Source organism: Gavialis gangeticus, unplaced genomic scaffold (genome assembly GCF_001723915.1).
Source record: "Gavialis gangeticus isolate Ggan-Ray unplaced genomic scaffold, GavGan_comp1, whole genome shotgun sequence".
Taxonomy (NCBI): Eukaryota; Metazoa; Chordata; order Crocodylia; family Gavialidae; genus Gavialis; species Gavialis gangeticus.
Window position 1 is genome coordinate 31892435 of NW_017729033.1, and position 21254 is coordinate 31913688.

Sequence of the window (21254 nt, forward strand, 5' to 3'; positions counted from 1 at the left end):
TCGATGGGAGCCAATTGTCTTGGTGCGCTGTGACCAGTGGGGTCCCACAAGGCTCTGTCCTAGGGCCTATACTGTTTAACATCTTCATCAATGATGTGGACACTGGTGTCAGAAGCAGACTGGCCAAGTTAGCCAATGACACCAAACTCTGGGGTAAAGCATCCACACCTGAGGATAGAAGGGTGATCCAGGTGGATCTGGACAGACTTATGAAATGGGCAGATGAGAACCTGAGGGTGTTCAACACTGAAAAATGCAAGGTTCTCTACCTTGGGAGGAAAAACCTCCAGCATGCTTATAGGCTTGGTAGTGCTACGCTGGTTAGCACTACAGATGAAAGGGACTTGGGGGTCATGGTTGACCACAAGATGAACATCAGCCTTCAGTGTGATGCTGTTGCTAGTAAAACGAGCAAAGCACTGCCTTGCATCCACAGATGTTTCTTAAGCAGATCCCAGAACGTCATTCTCCCACTGTCCTCGGCCTTGGTGAGGCCGCAGCTGGAGTACTGCGTCTAGTTTTGGGCTCCACAATTCAAAAGGGATGTGGAGAAGCTTGAGAAGGTGCAGAGGAGAGCCATGTGCATGATCAGAGGTCAGGAAAACAGACCTTATGATGAGAGGTTGAGAGCAATGGCGCTATTCAGCCTGGAAAAGCGCAGGCTCAGGGGTGATCTGGTGGCCACCTATACATTTATCAGGGGTGCTCATCAGGATCTGGGGGAATGTCTGTTCACCAGAGCCCCCCAAAGGATGACAAGATCGAACGGTCACAAACTCCACTGTGACCGATTCAGACTGGACATAAGAAAGAACTTCTTCACTGTCCAAGCCCCCAAGTTTTGGAATAGACTGCTGCCAGAGGCAGTTCAAGCAGCCACTCTGAATGCCTTCAAGACACATTTGGATGCTTATGTTGCTGGGATCCTGTGATCCCTGCTGACTTCCTGCCCCTGGGGCAGGGGGCTGGACTTGATGATCCTCCGGGGTCCCTTCCAGCCCAAATGTCTATGAAATCTATGAAATCATCTGGTCCATGGGACTCCCTATGGGTCAGAAAATTTGGCAGCGGAGAAGCAGTGCCAATTAATATTGCCACCCTCCCACATTGTGAAATTCCCAAGCCCTGTGAGGAGGTTGGACCCCCTGGCACTTGTGGAACTGTAACAGGCTGGGCCTCGCCTACTGTCCCCATCAGAGCTGGGTTGGCCCCTTCCCCATCTCTGTGCAACTGAATGGGACCTCACACCACACCTTCAGGCACAGGATCAGGACCACTGGCTGGATCTGGCCCACCAATGGATGGTGCACTGCCTATCTGGCCTGCTGGGCAAAAAGGTTGCACACCATTGATTTAATCTAACTGCACATAACTAATTGCCCATTTCCTTTTAGACCTGAAGGACCTCCAGAGATTAATGTGATCTTCCAAAAAAATACTGTGTGCTTAAAATACTAGAATAGAAAAGACAGCATTCAAGGTTTGCCTGGATGAAGACTGCAGAATTTGTCAGTACCAAATAAATAATCAAAGAATGAAATATAATTAACCTTTCTTATTAATTATGAATTATAACTGTTAAAATATTAATTTACATTTCTAAAAAACCCCCAATAAAATCTGATTACTTCATTGCTGATATATATTCAAAGAATAGATCATAAAAGGTATTATGGTATAAAAAGGTTACAGGCTTCATAAAAAAACACCAAGGATGACCCTGAACTAAGATATTTTTATCTGTTCCATTTGATTATTTTTGGCTTTAGTCCTTATGCTTAAGTAAAAAAGGAACTATAAAAGTAAGGAACCCCACTGCTGTGTTTATTGAAATGTGCTTATGTGAATTTACCAAAAGTGATTATTTAAAAGATAATTTATATACTAAGAGTTGAAACAGAGGCAATCTATTGTACTGTTTCATTAGATTTCCTTTAACTTTTCTTTTTATCTTCTGTTTCAGTATCGAGAACCTGGTTATTAAATTCAATTATAGGTTTCTCCCACAGTATTACAGGATTCCCAGTTCTCATAACTCCCTACACCCTTATATTTGACTCCTGTTGTATCTAGACCTTTGCTCTACATTTATTCTAAGTGAATGAGACTGCAAAATGAGGTTGGCAAAAGCCTCTGTTAATCAGGGTTGCCAACTCTATTTGAGTCTGTTCTGGGAGGTTTCATCACATGACGTAATGACATTAATGACTGATCTACTGTACTGAGAAGACTACGTCAGGAAGGCATTACTACTACATTTTAAAAACCCACTGGACTACTGTATAAATTGGATTTAACATATAATATTCATTTTAATGAATGTCCTATCAGTCATCTCCTGGGTGACTCTCAACAATCTCCTGGAGATTTAGATCTAATTCCTTGAGACCCCAGGGCAATCCTGGAGGGTTGGCAACCCTACTGTTAATGTAAGATCACAAATTAATTCATGCAGTTCATACAGGAAAGATGTACGTGGAACTGCAAAGCTATTTTTTATTATAATAATTTCACATTTATGCTCTTGAAGCTAGTGCTACATTTGGTAAAAGATACCTAGCTAGGATTTAGATTCTAAAGAATCCGACCCAAAGAAAGGTATTCAGGATTTGGCCATAATGTGTTATCCCACTCCAGGAAAAATGGTTTTTCTCCTTTCTAATCTCTGTTCAATGCTAAGATTGCAAAGAGATTGCTCTGAGCTGGGTGATGCTGCTCAGAGCATTCCTAGTGCCTGGAATCCTGGGGTGTTGTGCATGGGCAGGAATCCAAATAAGTTTCAGAGGGACTGTAGCGTGTCAGGGGACTGAGTATCTGGCAGCAAGGACTGGGGGGAACATAATCCCTGTACCTGCAGGGGTAAACCTAGGGGCTGAGTGACTGGGAACCTGCAGTAGGGCTGGAGCTGGAGTCTGAGAACCTACAGTCCTGGTGTGGTGGATCCTGGGCCACAGGACCCAGCCTGATTAAAAGTTTGCCAACACAGGAAGAGCCTTAGTTTAGACAAAGACCTACCCCCAAACCTGCTTCTGCCTCTTGATGTTACATGAAACTATAACATCAAGTTGTGGCAGGCAAGATAACCATTGGAGGGTGGGGCAGAGGACCCAGAGAGTCTAGAAGTAAGGGTAAAGAGAATGGAGCTAAGTGACAAACCAGACTGGGGCCTTGTCATGCCAGCACTATACATGCAGCTACAGCAGTGCACAGACCCCCTGCTGCATGGGCAGTGCCAGCGGTGCACAGTCTCCCCAACCCCTCCATTCAGTAGTAGGGGATATAGTTGCAGCAGCCTGTGGGTTGCAAGCTGGCATCTCACGGGCTGCACATACCAGTTGGACAACCCTGACCTTTATTACTGCAGTACTTGGAGGCCCCAACTTCACCATGTTAAGCTGTGCAATCATATAACAAAGATTGTCTGACATGAAACTGTAAAATCCTGGCCCCCTAAAGTCAACTGCAAAACTATTTCACAGTTAAGATTTCATAGAACATATATACAAATGGGATTTTTCTAAAGGAGCTTGAGGTAGTTAAGTGCATCAATCCCATTAAAAATTAAAGGAACACCAAGTCCTTTAGTACTTCATCAAAAATAACCATCCTAATAGTTACAGTCCAATAACGATGATGATGATTATATTAAATACTTCAGTTGATAAAAAGTGTTCTAGGATGGATATATGAGCTAAGCATGGGCTCTTAATGCTAGATTATGCCGGTAAGTCTACTGTGATCCTTGGATCCTTGGATTAATAGGGAAATGCGAGTACAAGAGTTATATTACCCTCTCTGTTTGGTACTAGTGTTGGCATTACAGAAATACTGTGTCCAGTTCTGATGCCAGTAATTCAAAAACGATGTTGGTGAGTGTGAAGGATTTGTATCAGAACCACAAGAATAGTTCAAGGACTGAAGCAGCAAATTGTACTGAGAGAGACTCAAGAGGCTCAATCCATTTAATTTCAACAAAGAGAATGTAAAGGAATGGCTTGATCCCCATCTGTTAGTAATTACATTTGTTAACAGAAGTTAAGTAACAGAGAACTCTTCAGCCTAGCAGATGAAAGTATTATATGATCCAACATGATTGGAAGTTGAAATGTAAACCGGTTCAAACAAGAGACGATGGTCTTACGTAGAGTTCAGATAATGGAGCCATGGTTCTCAACCTTCTTTGTACCGGGACCCATTTGTAAACATCATGACCAATCCTTACCCAGTAAATAGTTTAAGTAGAAAACTGCCCCCTGGCCCTGCCCATACCCCTTGCTCCCAACCTGCTGCCCCCCAGGTGCCAGCCTCCCATGTGTGGGGTAGGGGGGGCCAACAAGGGAAAACCCCTGGTTTCCCACCTTTTTCCCCTTTAAAGGAGAATCCATTTTTAAAAGTTTGTTTGCAGCCCTTTTACATATTCTTGCAATCCACTTTTGGGTCACAATCCACACCTTGAGAAACCCTGGCTTGGACAGGGACAGGGAGAGAATGGCTTGGGCAGGGGGGATCCTGCATCAGGCAGGGGGTGGACTCAGCAACTCCTACAGGTCCCTTCTCTAGGATGATTTCCACAACCACCTTCTTAAGTGAGAGTAACTAACTAGGTGCAAAAAAACCTCTGCTGGATACCATCCCATATCTACACCCCAGAAAATATCAATGTTACTACGACCAGCCTGAAGGGATGGAGATGCAAGTAGGGTCTAGATATCCTCTGCATCTTACAAGGGATGACAAGGGGCGGGGGAACAGATAAGCAGAGGAGATCACTTATGGCACAAGTCTCTTTAACTCGGTCAGCACAGGACATTTGGGGCTCTGTTGGCCCAGGCAGGTCGCTACAGGGTTGCCTTTGGGACCCAGAGAAAGAGGCTTCAAGCTGTCGCCGCGTACCCGCACTGTTCCCTCCCCTCCCTGACGGGCCGAGGACACGCGCCAGTTTGTAGTGACACAAGATGCCGCGATCGGGCTGCCTGTCCGGAGCGCCCCGGGCACGGCCGGGCCGGGAGTGGGGCACGGGGAGGATCAGGGCCCCTCACTCACAGACAAGGCCGAGTAGGGAAGCAGGAGACTAACCTACACCATAGCCCCTCCACAATAACGGACAAAACCGCCACGCTGCTATTTATCCTCTCCTCCAGAGACACGTCCGGCGTTTAACACACGTCACTTCCGGGCCGCCCAAAATGGAGGGCGCGCTGAACGAGAGAGATCCCTTCCTGCGGCTCCGGCGCCACTTGCGGCAGGAGGCGGAGTCGGGCGCGCTGCTGCAGCCCCCTCAGGACGGCGGCGGCGCGGCCGGTCGGTGTCTCCGGGCTGGGCTGGGCTGGGCGGGGAGCGGCGGGTGTCCCGCGGCCCTTCCCGGGAGGGTGGGCTTATCTGGGCCGGACTCGGACGTAGGACTCGCCATGGAACACGTCCAGACTTTAGGGGGTCTTCCTGCATCAGAAAACCTGCTCTGTTATTCACACTCCAAACAAAAAGAGTGAAAGCTGAGAGCTAGCACTTTCTGAGAGGTGCCTTGCAATTGAAAAGCCCCCTAGGGTGTTGCTAGGCCTCCCCCAGAGGTGTGGACTGTAGCCAAGTTTGGGGATTTTGACCGGGCCATGCCAGTACTTCAGCTGGGACTAAAGCTGGACCTTCGTGGCTGGAGGGTGTTGCCCATCTGCTCAAGGTTGCCTGTTTTGGGGCCAGGAAAGAATTTGAGCCCATGGTCGGATTGGTATGGACAGTGGTGGCTTTTGCCTTCCTGTGTAGCAGGGGGGAGGGGGTCCCTCTACGGGGGCTCTCTTGAGCAGATATTAACAACCTTTTACAGAAGCAGCATGGTGGTTGCTGGGATATCCCTACTTTACCTGTGGCAGGTTAGGGTGTTGTGTTGTCAGGGCTGAGCGTAGTCATAAGAACATGATTGTACAAGATGGTTCGGATAGGGATGATGCTGCCTCAGGCAGGGGTTGGATTAGATCACCTTTAGAGGTCCCTTCCGGCTCTACCTCTTTAAAGTTTCTGTGAGAGAGATTGGTATTTGTTAACCTGACATTGTGGTTCTCAATGCGAGTTGCAGAAGAAATACAAAGAAGAGAATTCATTACTTTGAGTGCTACTTACTGTTTAGAACCAGGGGCCTTGTGCTAAGAAAAGAGGTTTAAAATGTGAAACAGTTTACAAAATATTCGCACTAGTTCGGTTTCCCTCTTATTTTGGCAATGGTGGCTAGCCATGTTAGTCAAGTCAGGCAGAAGCCAGGGCAGAGTGGCACCTGACTGACTCAGGCATGAGCTTTTGTGGGCAATAATGTACTTTTCAAAATACTCGTACTTCTCCGAACCAGTTAATCTTTAAAGTGTTGCTCTACCTTGCCATCTGCCTTATGTTGCCATATGTACAGTGCCAGAATATGTGTTCTAGGCTTGATGAGTTGAGCTTTCAACACCACATGCAAATGTACTGCTGCCTGCAAAACCGCCTGTTCTTCCAGTTGATCTCATGTTTACTAGACACTTGGCTCTTCACATGATGAGAATAGTAGAAAATGTTTAGGTAGATTTCTACATAATCGTTCTTTTATGGTAGTCTGCTATACTTACAGTTAGCATAACTAAATTTGGCATGTGACATTAAATCAGTTACCTGTAGGAACATGAACATGATCTATGGGGAAGGTCAGTTTGCAAACATTGAAATTAATGAAAATGGAAGCAAAGAAATTAGCAAGTGAAGCAGTCAGCTTTACCTTTCCCTCTGATATTTATAGCAAATTTAAATATGTTTTCTTAATAACGGGTTTGTAAGTAGTTAAATACAATTTTCAGTAATGTAAGCAGATGCTAATTTTCTGGAAAGATACACAAACAGAGTTTACGCCTATTGTTAATGCCTTCTGTTTTAATCAAAAGACACCTTGTTTATTTTTTATATTATTTCAGGAAATGAGCAGAGCCTTTTAGGTGCTTAGTCTTTAATGCAGAACATCTTTTTATATTGAATACATCAATCTCCCAAGAAGAATGAATCAGAAGGATTAAGTGTTACGTTTTGTTTGAAAATGTCTCTCTGTCCAATGACACATTATAAAAGTGTAATAATATTCTTTGTTTACAGAAGAATCTACAACACTAGAGAAAAAAGAGAAGCCTCTTCCCAGACTTAACATTCACTCTGCATTCTGGATTTTAGCGTCCATTGCTGTGACTTACTATTTTGAATTTTTTAAAACTGTTAAAGAGACCATTCAGGCAGATAGGTAAGGGAGCCTCTTACCACTGAAAGTTGTGTTCATGTCTTAAGTATCATTTAGAATATGCGTAAAGATTTAAAATAGCAATTATAGTAAACCTCCATCCTTGAGGTAAAATGTAAATTTTTCAAAACCTAAAAGAAAGCTTTTCTCTACTTAACATAAGACTCGCTAATCTCAATGGTAGTGCATTATTTTCTGCACTACCATATTCATTACCCTTTGGAACCATTCAGGTTAGCATATTCATTACCCTTTGGAAATGCTGCATATCCAGTTTTGCAGTGTAGAAACTCTTATTGGCTGTTTCAGATCTGTTTACAGAAATTGACACGAGTTATCTTCTCAGCTAGGGACAGAAGTTATACTTAAACTGGTATAAGTGATAAGAAAGTGGTTTAAACCTGTAACACAACAGAAGCTCAGTGCACATCTGTTTTTAAAATGGCTGAACCCTGTTTAAGGTAAACCTGAATGGATGTAGTATCAGACTGAACTGATTTATGTTAAACCGATCTATGGAACTTCTGTGCCAGATCTCTTCCCAATTCAGGTCATGCCCCAGTCACCCAGCATCCTAAGATGCATTGGGAGCCACATACTGGTTTCCCTCACAGGACAGGCAGGCTAGCCTCAGCTGTGCTGACTGCTGTGGTTGAGCTAGAGCCGGCCCCTTCCCGTGGCTGTCACAGAGTGGAAACATCAGTGCCTATGCCTCCAAGCTGTGTCTTGCCTGCGCCTGTCAACCCTGCAGGGCAACAGGGGGAGGAGATGTGGAGAACAGGGCCCCCGGCTCTGGTCTCCGAGGGTTGCCCGTCTCTTTCTCCCCTGTTCTTCCCTGCCAGGGACAGGCTGCCACAAACCACTGACCTGCTGTGGGGAGGGGGAAAGGAGTCTCTTTCCTCCCCTTTTCCCCCAACTTTTCCCTCCTTGGCTGGCCTCTGCCCATGTGGGGGGAGCCCCAATCTCTGTGGTTTCCCCTGACCAGCCCAGGACCTTCCTCAGCTCTGGTCTACCTAGCTGCAGGGTGACTCCCCACCCCCACAGCTGGGCCAGCATAAATCACTGACATGCAGGAGGAAGAAGGAAATGAAGCCCCCCCCCCCCCCCCCCCAGCCGGGCCAACCAAAAACCCCTCCCTGCCGGGGGAAAAAGGAAAAGAAGCCCCCCCCCCCCCCCCCAGCCGGGCCAACCAAAAACCCCTCCCTGCCGGGGGAAAAAGGAAAAGAAGCCCCCCCCCCCCCCATCCCAGTCTTGGCTCCCTGAGCTGGGGTCTAATATAGAAAGAAGGATTGGCCCTCCTGCCCAGCACAAGTCCCTGGGGCTGCCTGGTGTGTCTTACTGGCTGCCACTGGTTCTGGGCTTTGGCAGGATGTGCCAGGCAGTGGGGATGGGAGCTGTCCACAGAGGACAGGATTGGGCCTCACTACCTGGCACAAGCCCCTGGAGCTGCTTGACACATCTTGCTGGCTGCTGTTGCTGCCGGGCTTCAGTAGAACATGTTGGGAGGCCCAGGGTCTTGTGTTGAGCAGCAGGGCCCAATCCTGTTCTGTGTGGAGTGCTCCTGACCCCACCACCTGGCGCACACCTTCTGGGCCACCTGGTGCATCCTGCTCGAGCCCAGCACCACTGACAGCTGGCAAAATGTGCTGGGCAACTGTGGGAGTTTGTGCCAGGCATTAGAAGCAGGCATGCTCTGTAGAGGACAGAATTAGGCCCTGCCACCTGACACAAGATTCGTGGGCCTCCTGGCACATCTTGCCGGCTACCACTGGTGCTGGGTTCTGGTGGGACACATCAGGTGTTCTGTGGGGTTCGCAGTACATGGCAAATGGAATAGCTACATGGTGCAGGATTGGGCCCTGCTGCCTGGTGCAAGCACCCGAGCCGCCCAGTGTGTTCTGGCAGAGCCCATCACCATCAGCAGTTAGACATGCTGGGCAGCCCCAGGGGCTTGTGATCGGCAGCGGGACCCAATCCTTTTTATGGAGCTGGCTAGGCAGGCAGGGAGTGGGGGCTGAGACTGGGATGGGTAGCTTTGTTCTCCCCTGTGTGTCAGTGACTTGCACCTGCCTGGTCATGTATGGGGGAGGAGTGCTCTTTTACCCCCGCAGGGGCAGGCTGGGAGGTGTGTTCTAGCACCCCCCCACTTTCTGGCCTGGGTCAGTGCAGGTCTCCACTTGCATTTCCAAAATGAAAACTAAACATCCGTTCAATTTGTTATTGCTTTAGTACATACAGCTTAGAGAAACCTGCGATGATTGAATAGATTCCACCTTCAGGCTTTTTGGCTTCTGGTTTTAAGACCAGCAAAACAGGAATTGCACGTAAACACTGAAGAATAATACCTGGACTTGGTAATATCCAACAGATTTAAAGAAATATATTTTCATGGCTTTTCATGTTATTACTGTTTTATAGAATAGATGTGTTTGTGGGTATTGATTTGCATTAATTGACTCAACTTCCATTGGTTTCACAGACAGAAAAATCTCAATATGTAAGTGTTCTCTAGGACCTCCTGCAAATGCTGAGGCCAAACTTTACTATGGTTGGGGTAATTCCATTGACTTCAGTGGAAATACTCTCATCAGTTAAGCATGTTCCTGTATGTTTGCACTGTTGAGATTAAACTGGAAGAGAGACTTGAATTTGGCTCAAGTACTAGGCTGTTAGGATTATTTCATGATTAGATTTTTGGATATCTGAAATTAAACAGAAGGGAGAATAACAAGGTAGGCAGCAGTAACAGATTAAGTGATCTGTTGAAGTTATTTTTCTGCCCTATTCTATGATTTCATGACTAGGTAATCAGTTCTTTGGACTCTTACAGTGAAGAAATCTGGAAAACTGCTTTCTTTAAAAATAGATATACATAGAGATTATTCAACAAGCTTTATTACTGTACTAACTTCTTTATTTTGAATATAAAAGCTTTATTTAAAAAACTGTTATTGATTACAAGAACCAGTGGCTACCTTTTTTTAACTTGTCTTAAAACAAAGATTGGAATTTTTAATATAAAGCTAATCTAAAGAAATGTAATGTGTGCAAGAAAGATTTTAAGTCACTTAATTTTTTTAATCATAAATTCTTACCCAGTTTTCCTTAATCTTGTGGATATGTAACATGACACACATGTCCTTGCTTGGTAGAATATATATATTTTTTAATTCAGAATGTTTTCCCATATCTTTCACAGTAATGTTTAAAGCCACATCTCAGTAATTTCCTTTACGTAAAAAAGCTTCAGCAAATAGCTGCCCAGGACTGATGAGTTGTTTGAGGTGTTTGCTGGAGCGATTTTTGTCAAAGGATGCCTCCTGTAGCTGTGTTCCATCTGAGTGAAGTGGCACCCTTTCAAGTTAAGACACGATAGCCACTCAAGCAACTTGTTCTTAAATCAGCAACTTGCTGGGAAATAAGTGAGCTGCAAGCCAGCCCTATATGAAAAAAAATCGGGTTTTTATTGTACTGTCATTTTGATTGAATTAGTAAAGAGCTGTAGATTGAAGTTTGGTTGGATCTAATTTATATTTATTTATTTGCAGTTGGTCATTTGTCATTGGTAGCTGTTTGTTGGTTGCAAGTTTATCTCTTGCTTTTTACTGCATATTATATCTTGAATGGTACTGTGGAATTGAAGACTATGATGCCAAATATCCAGTATTGATACCTGTCACAACTGCAACTTTTATTGCAGCAGCAATTTGGTAAGTTATGATTTTGCAGAAATACAAAAAAAAAATCAAGACCTAAATAGATCTTATCAATGTTCCTGATGTATAACAGGCTTCCGCATTTAGTACATAATGGATATTTAATTTAAAAAATCATTCCGTGTTTTTGTGCATCTTCTAATGTGGTGTGGATCGCATTATTAATATAGTCTTACAGAGCTCACTTATTTAATATTCATGAGTTTAGATTCTGCCACCTCTATGCTTTTTTTTAGTAATACCATCTTTTACAGGAGTGGTTCTCAACCAAGGTGCTGCAGTACCCTAGAGATCTTTTCAGAGGTGCTGTGGTGCTGGTGCCTGCTACTGCTGCCATGGCTAGGCAAAACTGCCTTGTGCATCTCTGTTTCCAGCTGATGTGGTGTGGGGCTGGATCAGAGTGGCTGCAGCTGCAGGGGATGCCCTGCTGCAGTCTGGCTGTAAGGGAGGTCCCAATACTGTAACTGAGGGGGAAGGGGGCTGTGAGCCCCAGGGATCAGGCCTCTGACCTTCCCCTAGTGAGCTGTGCCCTGAAATGCTAACTGGGCTGCGTGGCAGACAAGGACCAGATAGCATTTTCCCTGAGAAACAAAAGAGCCACCTGGTCTTCCCCTGGAGCAGTGTCCACAGGCAGAGGCTGCAACACAGAGGCCCTCATCCTTGCTTACCCAGCTCTGCTGCTCAGCTGTGCCAGAGCAGCCTCCAGTTTGGCTGGCAATCTCTTCAACTTCTGGCAACTCCATGGGACACCTGAAGGCAGATCCCTAAATTCCAGGGCAGATCAGGTGAAAGAGAGGCCAACTGCCCTCTGCACTTAGGGCCCTGCCCAGGCATGCTTTATATGTACAGCTGACAAAACAGACCAGTTTATTACAAGTGTGTGTGCACACAATTTTATGCACTGTATAAATTAATTTTCAAAATAATGTGCTGCTAAACTTAGAATAGTTTAGAAAGGGGAATCTGGAGTCTAAAAGAGATTGAGAATCACTGTTTTACGGGTAGATTTCTAAATCAGTGGGGTTATTTATAGAATATTATATACTACTCCCTCTTAGTAAGGGCATTAGACCTGGGTCTCTTTAAAAGGCATAAACACAACAAAAATTCCTTCCTTCTAAGACTGCTGTAAGGAAGAGAAATTCCAGGTCACTATAAAAACAATCTATGAAGAAAACAAAGGCAGTGCTGAAACAGGAATTTTACACATCACAGTTGTATCTTGAAAAAGCAAACTCCTTGTTGTTATCAGAAAGTTCTTATTGCAGATTTGAGACAAGGCCAGTAACAGTTGAACCCTATATTGAGTCCTCTTGGCTTCTGAATCCCCAACCCCTCCTTGGCTTCTCAATCCCTTCCCCCCACTCCTCCGGTATTACCAGGGTAAAAAAAAATAGCTGAAGATTTTTCTAAGCTAAAAATGATGGTGTATGTAGCTAATATTTATTCCCCACCCCCCCCTTCTGCTGCCCCCAGATGATGATTTTAGTTGTACTCAGATTTTCAAAGTGGAAAACTAGGTAAAATGTTTATAGCAGTGGTTCTCAACCTTTTTTTTGTACCAGGACCCACTTGTAAACATTGATGGCCAGTCCTGCTCCAGTGCCTCTCACCCCTGACCTACTCCCCCAGGCCCCAGCCCCACAGTGTTTGAGGTGGAGGGGTGGGGGCCGAGCAGCCTTTTGGAGGCTGGAACTCTACCAGCATGGAGGGGAAAAGCCATGGTTTCCCATGTTTTTTTCCTTTAAAAGATAACCAACCCATTTTTAAAATTTGTTTGTGACCCTTTTGTATATATTCTTGCAACCCACTTCTGAGTCACAACCCACAGGTTGAAAAATGCTGTTTTACAGCACAATCAGTACCCAATACAGATGACTCTTCTGAATGTTGAACATATTTTTTTTGTAAACAGAAAAAGGATTCAACCCATCTTAAAATATAAGCAAATGTATGTTGGCTCACACCTTAATAAACTTTTATTCCTTACAAAGCAAGTGTACATGAAAATAGAAAAAAAGAAAAGGGAGAAAAGTTTGTGCTCTCTCCAACTAGAGACTAGCTGTCTTCTAAACTGAAAGTGCTTTGTTGCGTGAGTCTTCAAACAGTGTCAGTAAGTAATCTTCTGTGGCACATTTTATGGAAACCTTGAAAATAAGAGTGGGTTAGGAAGATAAAAAAAGAAAATTTCTATGCTAATTTTGACCATTAAGTCAAACCTTTAGCCTCTCATTTATATATGAAAAACAGTACCTTGATATATTTTTCCTATTTTTATGCTTTTTCTAAACTGTTCTCTGTGCATACAAAATATTTTGTGAAAAATGCTACATAAGTAAGAATGGCAAAGAGTTAAGGCCGTGGTTATTGACCTTTTTAGACTCCAGGCATGCCTCTGTCTTGTAAAATTGAGCAGCATCTCATTTAAAAAACGTATTACAGTGCATATCTCCTTGTAAAGGGGCCAGGCAGAGACAGGGGGTGGCAGGAGGAGGAGTAGCTGGGCAGAGGTGAGTTTGTGCTTATCTTTTAGTAAGGGAGGGAGGCAGGAGGAAAGCAACTGGGCAGGGAGCTTGAGCAACACCTTGATTGAGAATCACTGAATTAAGGAGAGGGTGCTGTGCTTTGACACCATAGATTCAATGTATTTGTTATATAAAGTAGTAGGTAAATGTTTTATTGGAGGCAATTTTTTTTTCCCTCTATCTGCTTTAATTTACTGATGTGTAATTAATAAGATGGCTTTTTATACTTGCCCTTCAGGTAATAACAAAGAATATTTCATTGTATAGAGAAAAATATTTATTTTAGTAAGGCTTTTATTTGAGTCATTTTTAAATTTTATTGATATAACAGTATCAGACAATGGAAACAAAACTGAAGCTGCTTGTTCTTGTTAACAGTTTCAACGTTGCATTATGGCCTGTTTGGTCGTTTCTCACCCCTGTGTTGCTGTTCACTCAATTTATGGGAGTTGTGATGCTTATATCACTCCTGGGTTAATTCCCTTAAGGTAACAGACTCTTTCTAATATCCGTGTGCACTGTTAAACCTGTATTGTGAATTATAAGAATTGTTTTATTTGTCAAATGCCTTATGCTGTAATAAGGATGAAAAAGAAATAGATCTTGGTTTTTAAAAAATCCTTTTGGAAAATGCAGCTCATGCTATAATTTCTTCTTTCCTTCACACACATTTCAGGAGAGGAAAAAATAGAGTTGAGCTAGGGTTGAAATTAGTAGTAGGTATGCTGATATTGTTAGTGTGTGTGTGTGTGTTGGATCCTGGGACCTTGTTTCTTGTGCTTAGCATGGTATGGGAAAGAATAAAAGTAACAGACTGGAAGAGGAGTAAGTGGCTAGGCAAGGATCACTGAACGAGTAGGAGTGGAAGGCAGGTGAGTGGATGCTGTTTTTCTAGCCTGGTTAAAAGAGGAGCCGCATGAAAGGGTGTGAAGTTTAGTGGAAGAGTTCAGGACTTGAAGCAGGAATAACAAAGCAGGCTCTGTAAAATAATGCAGTGAGGTAGGTGTGTTATCAGCCTCTGAATTAAATTTAAAATATATGGCGCTAAAATGGCACTGCAAATTTAATGTAGTCTTGACAGGTATGGAGTAAACAAGTAGTCTTGTTTAAAATGCTAAGTATGTGAGTATCTTTGGAGAAAAATTTGAACCAAAAGTTACTCTGACCAATGAACCCTAAATATGGTATTGAAGGACTAATTGCACAGAGTATTGCAGTACTTGTTTTCTCTCAAACTTCCAATCTTGTATCTCATATCTAACGATGAGAAACTTGTAGTTTCTTCCTCTTTCCCATAAACTTATGGAACATTGACATTTTATATAAGACAAGATAATTATGCATTTTCTGCTACTTTGAGGGGCAGGAGTTTTGTCTTTTCACCCTCCACCAAAATGGTGTTCTGGACTGTGAATAGTAGGGACCATTGAGGATGGGCATGGGTCTTGGGGAATCTTGACCAAATGATTGCCAAGTATTCTAGACCAGGATTAATTCTGAAGGCAGCCTGTCCTGGAACAGGGGAAAAAGGAAACAACCATTACTACCCATTATTGTTGTCTCTTTCCCCTTTGGTTGTATGCAGAGCATTCCATTCCTAGACCTCATCTTGCCTTTTAAACCAGCTCATTTCCTGGCCTGCATTCTGTTGTCTGAGAAACTGCCGAGCATCATAAGAAGTCTCAGATTATCCTATAAGGCAGCCAGCCCTCTTTCCATAGTTGAAACAGCTTTCAACCAGAAGCTTCCCACTGACAGATTTGAGAAATCCATTTCCCGTAGTTATTCTGTTCTCCTACCTGGCTGCCAGAACCTACTACCCAAAGTTGTGATCCTGTGAAAATAAATAACTAAAGAAGTTCTCTTATTAACTGCCTTGTGCTTAAGGCATCTGGATTATCCAAGGAGACCTTCCCTTTCAGAAGAGCTGGTTGGTTGATTAGCTGACTATCAAGAAAGTATAGAAGGCTTGCATATACTCATTCTGTTCTACTCTAAAACAGATGGCAAACCCTCACATGGAGCGCATCTGTCTTCACCATGTCCCTTTTAGTAACACACTTGTCTTGCAAGATCTTTAATAGTTCTAATGACACAAAATGCTGAGTATTTTTATTCTTCTTTACAAAAGCAAGCTGAAAACTTTTCTTTCCTATTTTCTGAATTTCTAGGTGTCAAGAAGTCTGCCTCTGCAAGGAAGTAACTAACTTGGTTCAACTTTAACTGCTGTAGGTTCTTTGTGGACTTTGACTTGCAACATTCTATTTCAAACTTCATTAAGATTCTATTCTCCATTTGCAAAATGTGAATCTATTCAAAAAATTCATGCCTGATCCATCCATGCCTAGCTCTCTTGCAACTGGATATTGCAGGGGGAACTGATATACAGGTAGTGGTGCATTCTTACTAATTGGATGATTTGGTAATATTTGTTACTTTAATTTTAAATATTGTACTTAACTCAGTTGTAAAAGTAATATTGTGATGAATGGCAATTCGGAACCCTTTTAAACATTTAAATGTAAGGAGGCGAGTTTGGTTGAACTTCAGTATTGTTTCTCTTCCTGTAATATCTGCTAAACTATTGACATGTGGAATCTGATAAACCATTGATTCTGAATTAGTAATATAAACATAATATTCCATATGTTAAAATGCATTAAAAGAAAGGTTCTAAACTGTTACCTAATAATTTACTGGGCCTACTTTAATTTCTGATGAAATTGTGAGCTATAGCTGAGGAGCTTTCTGGATCTGAGAGGAGCCTCCAGAGTAGCTTGAAGTTTGATGTGCTGATAACTGGAATAAATTGGCTCAAAAGAGTAAATGTCACCAGAAAATCATGCTGTGCTCTTGTAATTCTTCATGACCAAATATAGTGACTCCATGACCAGTTTCTGTCAGCACTGTGACAAAAGCAAGCTGCAGCAGAAAGTTTAGTTTAAAAATTGATATGCATTCATATTTCTCCAATAAAAGCTTAGCATACTGCTTCTTGGAAAAACCTCTTTATTTAAAAAAAACATATGCAACTTATTGTGGGATCTTTGTTTTTTGGATATAAGTAATGGAAAACTATATTGTACTCTCATATTAAATATTACCAGTTAGTTCATTTCATGTATGGAAATGAAAGCTGCTTGTTGCTGTGCCCACCCCTCTTCCCTGCGCCCCACCCCCGGCTTTTTTTTTGCTCTTAATAGAGAGGGAAATTTTGGTATTTTCTAATGGAAAAAGTGCACAGTGTTTAGTCATCAGGCTGTCTTGGGTAAGGAGCTCTGGGCCAGATCCAAAACCAAGAGACTTAAGTGCCTTGAACAGGACTTGGGCATCTAAAGTCTGCCTCACTCCAAAAGTAAAGGGGATGGGAGGGAGGAGGGGTAGCCTGCTCTAGCAGCTGCCAAACCTTGAAATAACCTGCAATTCAGTAGATACCTCTCTGCTCAATCTGAAAACTCCCTAGACACACATGGCTTTGCTTCTGCATATGCCGCATGTCCAGAATGGTATACAATATAGTGGTTAGAATATGGTTCTGGGAAGTGGCAGGTATGGATATAAATTCCCTCAAGTTAGAGGGAATTTAACTGACATAATCTGCTTACTAGATGAGCGCTCTACTATAGTGTTGTATACAAGGTGTTCACAATTGTTTAAAAAGTGAGCAACAGCTGCAAAACAGCTTTATTCTACCTTTCATAATACATAGTATAAGGAGCTTTAGCACCAGTCTCTGTGATTGGGATTCCGCCCTGCACTGGGCACCAAAAACTAAATTTTTGCAGTTGCTGGTAAGTCTTTTTTGGCCTCCTAATCTAAAATACCACCCAAACTAGTCACTTTAAAACTCTGTCAACAAGTGTAAAAAGAGTCTCAATAGAGGATGCTGAATCAGTTTATCAGGATGCATAAACATAACTCAATTTATGAAGTAGTTATTAGTGGTAGATCCACAATACATGTCATGCTTGGCAAATATCTAAATGGATGAAAATCATATGCACGCAAAAGTGATATGCATGCAACATAAGGGAAACAGACTGTATAGATAAATATGCATTAAGCTAGTAAAGTAAGTTGACAGCTTGAGTAACATTTAATTTTACTTCTCAGATTCAAGTAAAATGTTTATTGTTCTCACAAAATCTTACAAGGGAGAATTTCCCCAGCCATACATTGTTTCACTTTCTTTTAACAGCTACCACAATATCATGTTCATATCTGTGTAAATTCAAAGTAAATGTTGTTTATCCTGATATTTCAAATGTATTATTGTTCAGGGATAATAATTCTTGCCATTGTACACATTAATCAGATAAATGTTTACGTTACTTTAAATTGTTTTCAGTTTTTTTCCTGAGTTAGCATTACTGTTTGGTACCTGCTTAATTTTCCAAAGGTTTTTTGACTGAATATTTTTAATAAAGTTTCTTTATATACAGAAATGACGGATTAATGTGGAAATGACAGATTAATTTTCAGTTAATTAATATTATTAAACATTTATTCTAACCAGCAGCCCCTGGGTTCCCCTTAATAGGTGTAAGTCCATAAATTAATTCTTACTGAATGGATGCAACTTTAAGCAGCCTCATTCACACCGTGAGATTTTTTTTTTTTTTTCTTCATTTCCTCTATCAGTGACAGCAAAGCATAGCCACATTCTTGAATTGACTGAAGAAAGTAGTGAGAAAAAGTAGTTACAACCATGTTGTCTTATGATGTTTTCACACACTTCTCCATATTTGATTTTATTTGCAATTCTATTTTTTCAAGTCTGTTTCCCATCCCCGTCTCACCTTGGTAGTGGAGGAGAAAATGGCCACATAGGAGTTTGGGTTTTTTTTCTACAGAAATCAGCTGCATTAAAATTGGGTTTTAAGCCCATCTGGTACCATAGGCTGGATAAGGATCTCTGGGGTGGTCTGTAGGCAGGACCACTACCAACCCCCTGTGCAGTTTCTGTGGTGCCAAGCTCAGCCCAGCCCAGCATAGGGCTTAATGTGTGTGTCCAGCACACAAGGCTGGCATGGTGTGTACTACTTGCAGTGCGTGGACTGGACCATCCCTACAGGCAGCATAGGGGAGTGGGGTGCTCAGTGAGGGGCACTGCATGCAGCCCATGCCCGGACCCCCTGTGCCATGTATACTATAGTAACCAGATCATAGTAACCATATGATCTGGCTGCTATACTGTCCTATATGGCTGCTATACTACTCAGGTTCTCCTGGTAAAACAATAAGCATGTCCACATTTTGTTATGCTATATGAGATTCAGGGTAGAGAAAGCCAGAGTCAAAGTCGGGGGAGCTTGTAGCCTTGCAGACAGGTGCAGAGAGCAGAGGGTTCTGGCTCTTCAGAATGCAGAATTATCCGTAGTGTCCCAGTTCTCTGCACCCATAGGATGTGCCCTCACTCTGAGGGCTTGGCTGAAGATGAACTGATACAATAGTGAGCCCCTCCCATTCCCCTCTTCTGTGTCCAGCCAGTCTCATGATTTCTGTGTGCTTTTTGTTTGCTGCCTTTAACCAAATCAGTTTACCTGCTCTTTGCTTTCTCCTGACCTCTTTGAGTGTCAGCCCTGTCTACTCTAAGGCAGGTGTATATGGAGACAGTTCCCTGTACGGTTGTTCCTGTAGCCCATAGTCCTATCAAATAGGGCTTTTCCTGTTCTTCGTTGTCCTGCCCTGCCTGATTCCATGCCATGCTTTCTCTCCAGCCCTTTTTCCATGCATTGGCAGGTTTTTCCAATCTTGGATACAGATGTATTGGGTAGGTGAGGCAGGAGCATGGGTTTGGAAATCCAGGGGCCATGCAATAAAAGAGGCCCATGCATCCTGGGGAAACTTTTGTTGTTCCCTTGCATCTCTCTGTGATATGCCAACTCAGGCAGTTCAGTACAGTCATGCACCAGTGTAACTGCTAATGTTTGGGCAGCTGTGACATTTTTAGGTCCTGTAATTCCAATGCAGTCTGCAGTACATGCCATCTTGCTCAAGGCCCCCACTCTTTCAGGCATGTCATGTAATGTTTTTAACAATTTAAAATAATAACCCTTCTGAGCCCTTCAGACAGGGTAGGATATAAATCTAATCAGTTCAAATCTGTGTTGAACAGCAGAACTGCTTTATGCTGGCAGAGTAACATCAGCTTTACAAGCAGAAGGCAGCTTCTGTAGGTAGCAGTGGCATAGATGTGCCTGTGTCTTCTGCCCAATGCTGCCCCTGTCCCCTCAGCATCTGTCTTCCCATGGCACACTTCATATCCTTCCAGCAGAGCTGATGAAATAGAGCTGCCAGAAGCTGCACAGGCGAGTGTGGGGTCTGGTAGCTTTCCATCTGTCTGCCAGCAGAACTTGACAAGCCCAAAGCCAATGAAACTGCTTACTGAGAAGACATACTTGTTACTGAGTTCCAGTGGTATGACTGAGGTTCCAGTTATGCATGCTGCTTATACATTGGAATACATAGGATCATTCTCACATAAAGCCTGGGATACATGCACTGAAGTGTATTGATAGGCCTTCACATGCATATAAATGAATGTTTAGGTGACAGTTTGAGTTGCATAAGAAATAAAGGTGCATAACTTCAGGCTATAATGTGACTAGCGCTCTCAAATTCCTTTTGCATCTGGCTTATAGAAGACAAATTTGTTGAACACATGCTTGACTGCCTCTAACTGGGGCTGGACTTCCAGGTGGTCAGAATACCTATTTTACCAAAGCTTGACTGCTAGGTTATGTTAACTCAGTGTCAAACTATTACAGATGTTCTTTGTAAGCATTTTAGGATAGAGTCATTGAAGCCATTTGCCTGGGGCTAATAGTGAAAAACTTCTACCACTCTTATCTTCTCAAATATGAATAACAGACACACAATGGCAGTAGGAAATGTATTCTATTAAAACCAGCTCCTAGGTCTCCCTGGATGCTATACTTGGAAAAGTCTAATCAATTTCCTTTGGACTGTAAATGACAGTTTTGTAGGTTAAATTGTACCATCAGCAGGTCTGGAATTGTTTAACTGTTATTTTTATGACAGGCTTTGACACTAGCTCAGTGGTTCTCCTTGGCAGGCTGGATAGGCCTTGCCCAGTCCATTCATCAGCCAGATATGTCCAGTGATCCCCATCTGACACCTGGGATGAGTGCAGGGGCCACTTCTGGCAGCAGAGAGGGGGGCAGGGAAGTCCTGTCTAATCCAGCCCTGGGGGCAAGGTAGGGGCAGGGGGAGACCTGGTGGGCCAACTACCTGGTCACAACACAACATCTTGGAGAGAAGGAAGCATGGCCTCAGCCAGATCTGGCCGTGGTGGGGGAGGAGCATGTGGGAATTTGGCAGTGGGGGAATGTGTCCACTGCTCCCCCCACCACCAAATTTTCCAACCTGTGGGGAGCCCTGTGGACTAGATGTAATAATGTTGTGCATTGTATATGGCCTGTGGGCTGGAGGTTAAGCACCCCTGATTTAGCTTCTGACACATTACCAGCCAAGTAGAATTGTTTAAATGTTACATTTTTCATATTGTTCATGCTTTTATTGAAGAACTCACTCATAGATTTCATAGATTAAGGGTCGGAAGGGACCTAGTAGATCTTCTAGCCCGACCCCCTGCCAGGGCGGGAGAACAACAAAAAACCCCAAAAAGAGAAACGGGACTCAAACGAGTCCAGCCAGGTAGGCATCCAGCCTCTTCTTAAAGACCCCCAGGGTAGGGGCCAGCACCACTTCCCTTGGAAGTTGGTTCCAGCTCCTAGCCGCCCTAAC

General features: G+C 43.3%; 1 protein-coding gene across 2 annotated transcripts; it reads left to right on the forward strand.

Annotated features, from left to right (window-relative positions):
- The first annotated feature begins 5157 nt into the window (after nucleotides 1–5157).
- Nucleotides 5158–17929, forward strand: TMEM128 (transmembrane protein 128). Of its 2 annotated transcripts, none has more exons than XM_019526384.1 (5): nucleotides 5158–5301; nucleotides 7105–7246; nucleotides 10792–10953; nucleotides 13863–13974; nucleotides 15658–17929. In XM_019526384.1, exons 1-4 carry the CDS (start codon nucleotides 5187–5189, stop codon nucleotides 13960–13962), a joined length of 519 nt encoding a protein of 172 aa, XP_019381929.1. In that variant the 5' UTR covers nucleotides 5158–5186; the 3' UTR covers nucleotides 13963–13974; nucleotides 15658–17929. The 2 variants fall into 2 exon arrangements, with proteins under 2 accessions (XP_019381929.1, XP_019381930.1); XM_019526385.1 differs by having other exon boundaries at nucleotides 5159–5301; nucleotides 7108–7246; nucleotides 13863–13972; nucleotides 15656–17929.
- Nucleotides 17930–21254: the final 3325 nt, after the last annotated feature.